Below are 11524 nucleotides of genomic sequence, written 5' to 3'. Positions count from 1 at the left end.
TTTACGGCGCATGCCTGCCTGCCCCTTATCAGTGCCCTACCCTAGTACAGACCAAATCAGACCTTGTTGGTCACCCTGTGCCCCTTATACATCTCAACGTTCATCTCATACACTACACTATATACTACACTACTATACACTACACTACCATACACTACACTACCATACACTACACTACCATACTATACACTACACTACTATACACTACACTACTATACACTACACTATACACTACATTACCATACACTACACTACTATACACTACATCACTATACACTACACTATACACTACAGTGTGCGCTACACTATACACTACACTATATTATACACTACACTACTATAGACTACACTATACACTACACTACTATAGACTACACTATACACTACACTGTGCGCTACACTATACACTATACACTACACTATACACTGCACTACTACAAACCTGCCAACCCCTTATTAGTGCTCTACCTTATCACAGACCAAATCAGACCTTCTTGGTCACCCCTTGCCCCTTATAAACCTCAACGTTCATCCTACACAGTCCCATCGCAAGGAGAGAAACACAAACAGACAGACATCTCTTTTGTGGCCCGCATCGAAACGGCTGTAACGCCGCCACGTGGACCTGAACACCCGATTTCCCTGCACGAGAATACGGGGTGACCCGTATGAGTCGACAGGTATGGCGTCGCGCCGGTTACAGTACTCGTTTGAAGGCCGAGTCGACCTAGGGGAGGGAGGGAGAGGGGCGGATGAGGCACAGGGACCGGTTCGACACCCGAGGATCACCAGGTTCCGTGGCGCACGGCGCACTCATCGATGGCGCCACCGCTCCGACAGAGAAGTGTGTCTCATGATCCGTAGAACTCGATATCTCGAAGTGAGTTTTTACTGTGAACCGCACAGGACAAATAATTTGCGTTGTGTGCCAGCTTGCCAGTATCCCAGTGTCCCAGTGTGCCAGTGTTCCAGTGTGCCAGTGTACCAGCCTGCCAGCCTGCCAGTATCCCAGTGTGCCAGCGTGCCAGCCTGCCAGCCAGCCTGCCAGTGTCCCAGTGTCCCAGTATCCCAGTGTGCCAGTCTGCCAGCCTGCCAGCCAGCCTGCCCGTGTGCCAGTGTGCCAGCCTGCCAGTATCCCAGTGTCCCAGTGTGCCAGTGTGTCAGCCTGCCAGTATCCCAGTGTCCCAGTGTGCCAGTGTACCAGCCTGCCAGCCTGCCAGTCTGCCAGCCTGCCAGTGTCCCAGTGTCCCAGTGTGCCAGTGTCCCAGTGTACCAGCCTGCCAGCCTGCCAGTCTGCCAGCCTGCCAGTGTCCCAGTGTGCCAGTGTCCCAGCCTGCCAGCCAGCCATCCTGCCAGCCAGCCTGCCAGCCTGCCAGCCTGCCAGCGTGCCAGTGTGCCAGTAAATGACTCGCCCGCTGGCTCATGGCGTGTAGAAAAATGAACGCGTCTGTGTATTTATCGTCGATGTGACGTGTGTGTCTGTGTGGCAGGTGGGGGAGGGGGGGAGAGCTTTATAGCTCATCGGATTCCTCCAGTATAAATAAATATTCTGATTGTGATTTTAGTAGTAGGTTTTTACCTTTTTAAACTGGTACAAAACTGACACCAGTTTAAAAGGGTAAAAACCTACTACTATATTTTGCCACTCATAGTGATTGTGATTTTGTTTGCTTGAATGTTTGGGGTGGGTTTTTTTTTTCTCTCTTTCTCTCTGTCTCGTATTGTCTCTGTCTCTTATTCTGTCTCTTTCTCTCGTCTCCCTGTCTCTATCATATTCCGTGTCTCTTTCTCTCTCTCTCTGTGTCTATTATTCTCTCTGTGTGTGTCTCTGCTGGCGGAAATAAAAGTTGTTTAAAAGTCAAAAAAGTCTCTCTCCGTCTCTTACTCGTTCGCTCTCTCTCTCTGTGTGGAAGCGTCGTGCTCGGTTGATGATTGAACACGCGGAGGTGATGGGTTTTTAAATTCACAGTCAGTCCTCGTTTAACGCCGCTGACCGTACCGTGGCAGCAGTAGTAGTCGGCGTGTCGTTAAGATGCGTTAACTGAAAGGTTACCGCATTAAGCCGGAACAAATTTCTCCCCACGAATAATGTTTGCCGCGATGAGGTTTGTGGAGAAACACGACGCACTACCACCAGCCACTACGCGCACCGCGCTGTGAGACGCTCAGCTGCGCAGTTCAAGTTCAAGTTTCAATTATTAGGTAAAGCCCTGTGAGCCATTCGGCTCTTGAATCGGGTGCAACCGAAACAAACAAAAAACAAAACATGAACAAGAATACATTTCTTAGTGACTAAGTGCAAACAGAAAATCCAAGAAAAAACAGCAAAATATTGCAGAAAAGGCACCGCACACCACCGCTGTGTGCAAAAATCCCAGTGCGATGCAAGTCAAACAACAACAACAACCACAAGACAACTTAGATTAAGGCCATCAGGCTAACTCTGTACTACAACAAACAAACATGGCCAAACCGAAAAAACTTTCTAAAATCACCAAAATAAAGCCGTAAAAGCAATGAAACAGTGATCATAGGAAATGTGACCGAATTTTCACAATAAACGACGTAAACAACATGTACTATCATAGCTGGCTGCATGAGTCACTCCACAACATGCGGAGCATCAGTCGGAGTATCAACAGGAAGTCGTTCGCCGTCGACCGCTCGAAAACCGCGTTACAACGGGAGCATCCTGCGCTGCAACGGGAGCGTTCCATTCCGTTCATAGGCGCTGCTGCTGCTACTCGCTACTAATAGTGTTTGTCCCAACAGTCTGTTAAGGTTACACGGGGGACCTTTGTCTTTGTCTCCTTCATAGGGGCTGCTGCTACTACTCGCTAACAGCACTTGCCCCAAGTCTGTTAGAGGCTACACGGGGGATCTTTGTCTTTGTCACCTTCATAGGTGCTGCTGCTACTCGCTAACAGCACTTGCCCCGACAGTCTGTTAGAGGCTACACGGGGGACCTTTGTCTTTGTCTCCTTCATAGGTGCTGCTGCTACTCGCTAACAGCACTTGCCCCGACAGTATGTTCGAGGCTACACGGGGGATCTTTGTCTTTGTCTCTTTCATAGGCGCTGCTACTGCTACTCGCTAACAGCACTTGTCCCAACAGTCTGTTAGAGGCTACACGGGGGATCTTTGTCTTTGTCTCCTTCATAGGCGCTGCTGCTACTCGCTACTAACAGCACTTGCCCCGAGAGTCTTGTTAGAGGCTACACGGGGGAGCTTTGTCTTTGTTTCTTTCATAAGTGCTGCTGCTACTCGCTAACAGCACTTGCCCCAACAGTCTGTTAGAGGCTACACGGGGGATCTTTGTCTTTGTCTCCTTCATAGTTGCTGCTGCTACTCGCTAACAGCACTTGCCCCAACAGTATGTTAGAGGCTACACGGGGGATCTTTGTCTTTGTCTCTTTCATTAGGTGCTGCTGCTACTCGCTAACAGCACTTGCCCCGACAGTATGTTCGAGGCTACACGGGGGATCTTTGTCTTTGTCTCTTTCATAGGCGCTGCTACTGCTACTCGCTAACAGCACTTGTCCCAACAGTCTGTTAGAGGCTACACGGGGGATCTTTGTCTTTGTCTCCTTCATAGGTGCTGCTGCTACTCGCTAACAGCACTTGCCCCAACAGTCTGTTAGAGGCTACACGGGGGATCTTTGTCTTTGTCTCCTTCATAGGTGCTGCTGCTACTCGCTAACAGCACTTGTCTCAAAGAAATCTGTTGGACGCCATACGGGAGGGATCTTTGTCTTTAGCGCGTGTGTGTACGTGTGTGTGTGTGTACGTTTGAGTGTGTACGTGTGTGTGCACGTGTGTGTACGTTTGAGTGTGTACGTGTGTGTGTGTACGTGTGTGTACGTGTGTGTGTACGTGTCTGGAAACATTTATGCTGGCCTGCCTAGATCCATCCTGGGTTTAACCAGGCTGGATTGTGTGAGGAGCTCGCAAGTCCTTGAAAGATCTGGGCAAAGTCCCATCGGTGAGCTCCTCCGGGAGGCAAGGCTGCGTTGGCTGGGTCATGTAGCCCGCATGCCCAGCCACCGCATGCCTAAACATCTTTTGTTCGGCCGGATCGAGGGGGCTAAACGGGCGCGGCACGGGCTAGAGAAGAGATGGAGTGACGTGGGACAGGAGGACGTGGAACTGAGTGGATTTGCCGATGACCGGTACCAGCGGTGTCAAGATCGGCCTCAGTGGAGGAGGCTCGTGAAGGACGCTACTGGGCAGTTGGAGGCAGTCGCCCTCCAACAACAACGGAGGGCGGAGGCGCGACGCTCACAACAACGGGCGGAGCGCCGGGTAGCTAAAGCACAGCAAGTTGGCACAGTAGGGGGCACAGGTGATGCATCAGCCACTCATCTAAGTCAGTCTACCCGTGGCACCTGGGTCTGCCCCGTGACCTGCCAGCGGGCGTTCGACACTTCACGTGGCCTCAAGGTGCACATGGCCTGGCACAAGCGTCGTGGTGACGTCACCGCCACTTAGTGGCGAATGGCGGTTTTTGTTGTTGTACGTGTGTGTACGTGTGTGTGCGTGTGTGTGTACGTGTGTTTGTACGTGTGTGTACGTGTGTGTGTGTACGTGCGTGTGTGTACGTGTGTGTACGTGTGCTATTCACCAGCTCCGGTTTGGCAGCCGAGATCTCGCTCCGAGTCAGTCCGGCTGCGTTATCTCTTCGTCAGTTGCGTAACGCTGATGGGTCTCTTCTCGCCAGTGGCGAGCGACAGACGAACGCCAAACAGGTTGATTGAACACATTCCTGCTGCGGAGGGAGCTGGTAGGAACGTTGGGTTGCTCGGTCAATGGCCAGGGTCAACGGCGGCGTGGTGTATTCCGCAAATATGCCCGACTGTGAGGGCGGGCACAAGCCGGCGTGAGTAGGTTAAACGTTGAGTTTTATAAGGGCACCACGGGGTGACCTGCCCCTCCCCACCCAGCCCCACCCCTCCCACCCCCCACCCAGCCCCACCCTCCCACCCCCCACCCAGCCCCACCCTCCCCACTCAGCCCCTCCCCACCCTCCCCACGTAGCCCTCCCCACCCTCCCATCCCCACCCACCCTCCCCTCCCCACCCAGCCCCTCCCTGCACGACGGACGGACACAATAATCCCTTGTGGGCTGGTGTAACCAGGAGGTTCCTACCAGTAAAAACTAATTTCTTTAGCACCGCTTGTTGTTATTGTTGTGGTGGGTTTAGGTTGTTGTCCTTCCCCATAACCCACCCAAACCACCCCGCGCGCACCTCCGATTAGCACGGTTGACTACGTACGGTGCAAAAGAAGTTCAACATACATAGGCACGTCACGGTGGCTAGGGGATGTTAACTACCTCGCCTGGTGTACAGGAGGTCGTGGATTCGATCCCGACCCTGGCGATGCCTGCTGTATATTTGGATTTTGCGTCTCCCTCTCTATCATCATCACGGTGGCTAGGGGATGTTGACTACCTCGCCTGGTATACAGAAGGTCGTGGGTTCGATCCCGACCCTGACGCCTGCTGCTGTATATTTGGAGTTTGCGTGTCTCTCTCTCATCATCACGGTGGCTAGGAGATGTTAACTACCTCGCCTGGTGTACAGGAGGTTGTGGGTTCGATCCCGACCCTGACGATGTCTGCTGCTGTATATTTGGAGTTAGCGTCTCTCTCTCTCTCCCCGTGGTCGCATGGATTTTTCTCCGGGTCCTCCGGTTTTCCCCTCCACATTGAGAATCAACGATACGCGTTCAGAGTGTTTGGCTGCTTCTATAAATGTCCACACGATCATGATGATGAAGATGATAATCCCACTTCGTTGAAGCAAGCATTTGTGATAACCACGTTGCTGCTGTAAAATAGCTACGTAGATCAGTGGGGCCTGGTAAAATAAAAGCAGTAACAGGAAGAGCTATTTTTAGTAGCAATAAGAGCCATTTACTTGGTAAAAAAAAAATGTTTATAGTTTAGGTAAAGCCTATTCCCCCCCTCCCCCCATTATTTTGATACCGGCAAAAAGATTGGAAGAAGAAGCAGACATCTTCTTGGTTCTTTCGGTAAAGTCACGTAGAAGGGGAAGTAATACAATAATAAAAAATAAAACATAATAAAATAATTCTCACGACGTTTCTACGTGATGACTTTGCCGAAAGAACCAAGAAGATGAATCCCTGCAGTCACGAAAACTTTAAATCGAAAAAGAAGCAGACATGTTGTGTAGTTTGTTAGCCGTGGATTCGAACTTGGGTGGCCCCGGACGGCTTAGAGAGCGAGCGAGCGGGAGTGGCGTGGGCCGAATGGGCGAGAGAAGTTTCCTCCTCAACGTCCCCCCCCACGCCCCCACGCCTCGGAATCCGTCTCGGCTCCCAAGCCGCGTCCGGCACGAACCGGCGGTGGCGGTGCAGAGCGCAGAGCGGACCTTCGAGTTCCGCTCGAGATGGCGTGCCCACTCACGTGTTGAGGGGGGGGAGGGGGGGAGAGGCATTTAAACCCGACCGAGCACGTGCCCACTCGCCCAGCCACTCCGCGTGACCCGCGGTGACCTCCACAGAGAGACAAATACGAAGATTCCACCACCATCACCACTCCCGTATAGGGTTCGATTCCCGCTCACGGCCACCAACACCCAGTGGAGATTATTCTGAACCGGGTCCTGGGCCCCCCCCCTAGGTCGACTCGGCCTCGAATAAGTGACCTGGTGCGGTGTGTAGTAAACATCGCCACTAGGGAGACAAAGGCGGTCGTGCAACTGCCTCCAACTGCCCAGTAGCAGCGTCCTTCGCGAGCCTTGTCCAACACCCACGTGATGGTGGTGATGGTGGCTCGTGAAGGACGCCGCTACTGGGCTACAGTTGGAGGCGGTCGCCCCCTCCAGCAACGGAGGGGGCAGAGGGAGCGGCGCGAGCTCACAACAACGAGCGGAGCGCTGGGGGTGGATAAAATACAGCGAGTTGGCACGGTAAGGGGTGGGGGGGGAAACAGCTCGTTGGTGCATCTACCGGTCATCTCGGTCAGCCAGCCCACGGCACCTGCCGGGTCTGTCCCGTGACCTCCTCCTGCACCTAGCCTGGCACAGCAGCAGTCAACCCATGGCACCTGCAGGGTCTGTCCCGTGACCTCCTCCTGCACCTAGCCTGGCACAGCAGCAGTCAACCCATGGCACCTGCAGGGTCTGTCCCGTGACCTCCTCGTGCACCTAGCCTGGCACAGCAGCAGTCAACCCATGACACCTGCAGGGTCTGTCCCGTGACCTCCTCGTGCACCTAGCCTGGCACAGCAGCAGTCAACCCATGGCACCTATCGGGTCTGTCCCGTGACCTCCTGTCAGCGAGCGAGCCTTCGACACTTCACGCGATGGCCTCAAAGTGCACCTGGCCTGGCACAGGCGCCGTGGTGGCGTGACCGTCACTTCGTGGCGAATGGCGGGTGTGTTGGTATTGGGTGGTGGAGGCGAGGAGTGGGAAATCCCCCCCGGCCAACGAGAGTCAACACACACACAGTGGTGTGTGTTGACGTGGGGCATACAACAAGACAAAGATCCCCCGTGTAGCCTCTGACAGACTGATGGGGCAAGTGCTGTTCGCGAGCACCTATGATGTCCAGCACGGCACACGAGGGGGTGGGTGGCCAACACCACGCCCGGCCGCCTTTGTCTCCCCAGTGGCGATGTTTACTACACACCGCACCAGGTACTCATTTGAGGCTTAATCGACCTAGGGGAGGCCCAGGACCGGCTCAGATATTCGTCACCGGGTGTTGGCCGTGAGCGAGAATCGAACCCGTGTCGCCAGGTTCGTAGCGTGGCGCGCTGACCACTACACTACCGCTCCCCACATACACACTTAGAGGCCGACCATAAATGACGTCACGCGGCCATAAATGACGTCATTTTTGACGATTTTTGACCCCCCCCCTCGTCACACGATGTCACAAAGTCAGACCCCCCCTTAAATATGACGTCACAAATCTCTGCCCCCCTCCCCCCCCCCAAAAAAGATGCTTCAAATCGCTTTGAACTATTGTCATTGTAGTGCGTATTTAATGTGGCGCTGCACTTTGATGTTGTAGGAGAAAACATTTATTAAAAATTATATTTAATTAAGTAGAACGTGTTGTCTATATTTATTTAAAGTTGCACATTTTGATGTGACGTTACATTTCTCAACCCCCCCCCCCCCCTCGTCATACGTCGTCACAAATGTCTGACCCCCCCCCCCCCTTCGGTGCGTGACGTCATTTATGGACGGCCCCTTACACACCTGCAACTACCCCACCACCTACCCCCCACCAAAATATTCACGCGAAATAAAGAAATAACACACATGCTAGATTTGAAGCTTTCGTGACTGCAAGGATTCATACTCTTAAGTTCTTTCGGTAAAGTGACGTAGGTAAAAATAATAAAATAATAATAAATGAAAATAACTAAATTAAATCACGACGTTTCGGAAGCAACACAAGCCTCCGTCATCAGGTGTAACTGCTCCAGTAAAATTACAGTAAATTTACTAAAATAATTTTTTTACTAAAATTATAATTTTACAAAAAAAATAATTTTAATAAAATTGTCATTTTTTTTTTTACTAAAATTTTAATTTTACTAAAATTACTGTAATGATGAGAGACACGCACAATCCAAATATACAACAGCAGCAGGCGTCAGGGTCGGGATCGAACCCACGACCTCCTGTACACCAGGCGAGGTAGTCAACATCTCCTAGCCACCGTGATGATGATGAGAGAGACACGCAAACTCCAAATATACAGCAGCAGCAGGCACCGTCAGGGTCGGGATATGAATAAGAATCCTGATTCTTGTTTTCGCCTGTTCCTTATGATGAGAATTGATCTTAAACAGGAGGTACAAAAATCCCACACCCCACCTCTAAAGATGCGGCCGTGAAACTGGCGCCCTCTTGAGTTCTTGGGGCGCCCATGGGGTCTAGGAGATGTTGACTACCTCGCCTGGTGTACATCCCCTCCCTTTGATGCTGCTAATCCTGCATAATGTACGGGCATAATATGACTTTGAAACCCCCCCGCCCACCTCCTACGCATTTCACAAGTAGTACTAATCACATACCTGCATTTACCATAAATATGCTAAATTCCTCTTGATATGCAAATTCTTTTGTCAAGGCGCTCTTCCCCCCCTTCCAACCCAGCTTAAATAGACGCTCCAAGCGTGGTGTTTCATTCAGACGCTGTCTCCCCGACAGACCTGGTCTTCACCTGAGGACGGCTGCTTGCGTTGTGGCCGAAACGTCGTGAGAATAATTTTATTGTTTTATTTTTATTATTTTATTATTTCCATTCTACGTGACTTTACCGAAAGAACCAAGAAGATGAAGAGGAGGTCGTGGGTTCGATCCCAACTCTGACAATGCCTGCTGTATATTTGCAGTCTGCGTCTCTCTCTCTCATCATCATCACGGTGGCTAGATGTTAACTACCTCGCCTGGTCTACAGGAGGTCGTGGGTTCGATCCCGACCCTGACAATGGCTGCTGCTGTATATTTGGAGTTTGCGTGTCTCTCTCTCATCATCATCATCACGGTGGCTAGGAGATGTTGACTACCTCGCCTGGTCTACAGGAGGTCGTGGGTTCGATCTCGAGAGACACGCAAACTCCAAATATACAGCAGTCATCGTCAGGGGTTGGGGTCGTGCGGCGGTGACGTCGCCCAAAACATAACGACGGTTACGCGACGACGTCACAAGCAAGTGACGTAATCACGCACGGTGCGTGGGACTCCCCCCTCCGGGTTTTGTGGTGTGACGTCATCACGCACGGCGCGGTGTCCCCCCCCCCACGCTCCGTTGTTGTGAAGTGACATCATTACGTGCGGCGCGTGCGACTCCAGTGTTGTTGCGTGACATCATCACGCACGGCGCGTGCCACTACCCCCGCCCCACCCCGCCCGTGTTGTTGAGTGACGTGCCCACGCACGGCGCGTCCGACCCCCCCCCCCGCTCGGGTATTGTGGTGTGACGTCATCACGCACGGCGCGTGCGACTCCCGCGTTGTTGAGCGACGTCATCACGCACGGCGCGTGCGACTCCCGCGTGGTTGACCGACGTCATCACGCCCGGCGCGTGCGTCTCCCGCGTTGTCGACCGACGTCATCACGCACGGCGCGTGCGACTCCCGCGTTGTTGACCGACGTCATCACGCCCGGCGCGTGCGTCTCCCGCGTTGTCAACCGACGTCATCACGCCCGCCGCGTGCGACTCCCGCGTTGTTGCGTGACGTCATCACGCACGGCGCGTGTGACTCCCCCCCCCCCGCGCCTGTGTTGTTGAGTGACGTCACCACGCCCCACCCACCCGCCCACCCCGTAGGGGTGGGGGTTGTAAAAAAAGGGGGGTGGGGGGGGGGTTGCGATGGCGTTCGTGATGGAGGGCCCGCTGAGCAAGTGGACTAACGTGATGCAGGGATGGCAGTACCGCTGGTTCGTGTTGGACTACAGCGCGGGCCTCCTCTCCTACTACACGGTACAGGGGCCCGGCGACCGCTCCTCGGGCCCAAGCGCGCGAGAGGCGGTCCAAGCTTGCCGAGGCCTAGTCCAACCTACCTACCCCCCCGACTTTCCTAGCGAACCCTGCCCGGGGAGAGGCGACAGGACCCCGCCGCGGCGGAGCGGAGCGAGGGGGAAGAGGCGGTTGGGTCTCGGGGTGTGTGTGTGTGTGCGACTGTACGGTGGAACTTCTTTCGCACCGTACGTAGCCAACCGCGCTAATCGGAGGTGCCGGGGTGAAAGACAACAAACTAAACACAACAACAACAACAAGCAGCTCTAATGGAATGAGATTGTCCATCAAGATGATTTAAAAAGTGCACAGTGACTTCCTAATGTCTGTACGGTGGAACTTCTTTCGCACCGTACGTAGGCAACCGCGCTAATCGGAGGTGCCGGGGTGAAAGACAACAAACTAAACACAACAACAATAATCAGCTCTAATGGAATGAGTTTGCCCATCAAGATGATTTAAAAAGTGCACAGTGACTTCCTAATGTCTGTACGGTGGAACTTCTTTCGCACCGTACGTAGCCAACCGCGCTAATCGGAGGTGTCGGGGTGAAAGACAACAAACTAAACACAACAACAATAATCAGCTCTAATGGAATGAGTTTGCCCATCAAGATGATTTAAAAAGTGCACAGTGACTTCCTAATGTCTGTACGGTGGAACTTCTTTCGCACCGTACGTAGCCAACCGTACTAATCGGAGGTGCCGGGGTGAAAGACAACAAACTAAACACAACAACAATAATCAGCTCTAATGGAATGAGTTTGCCCATCAAGATGATTTAAAAAGTGCACAGTGACTTCCTAATGTCTGTACGGTGGAACTTCTTTCGCACCGTACGTAGCCAACCGTACTAATCGGAGGTGCGGGGTGAAAAATAACAAATTAAACAGCAACAAGAAGCAGTTCTAAAGGAATGCGTTTGTCAATATAGATGATTTAAAAGTGCATTACAGCTCACCAGTGACTTCCTAACATCGAAAGGAAGAGAGCGTTCCAGACGGTCGCAGAAGCAGCA

At 52.7% G+C, this 11524-nt stretch overlaps 1 protein-coding gene across 4 annotated transcripts in view; it reads left to right on the top strand.

Annotated features, from left to right (window-relative positions):
* Positions 1–10312: 10312 nt before the first annotated feature.
* The window catches only part of LOC133346363 (oxysterol-binding protein-related protein 9-like), a 28346-nt gene continuing 27134 nt past the window's right edge, over positions 10313–11524 (top strand). For all 4 annotated transcript variants that reach the window (XR_009755552.1, XM_061557862.1, XM_061557861.1 and 1 more), the window contains exon 1: positions 10313–10471. Coding sequence is in view for 3 of the 4 variants with exons in the window: in XM_061557862.1 (XP_061413846.1) it covers positions 10361–10471 (111 nt within the window). In the remaining variant the exon portion in view is untranslated. The remainder of the gene's footprint in view (positions 10472–11524) is intronic.

This window comes from Lethenteron reissneri, chromosome 24 (genome assembly GCF_015708825.2).
Source record: "Lethenteron reissneri isolate LAM-NWPU_2019-01 chromosome 24, ASM1570882v1, whole genome shotgun sequence".
In the NCBI taxonomy this organism is placed as follows: domain Eukaryota; kingdom Metazoa; phylum Chordata; class Hyperoartia; order Petromyzontiformes; family Petromyzontidae; genus Lethenteron; species Lethenteron reissneri.
This window is presented reverse-complemented; position numbering and strand designations above follow the sequence as displayed.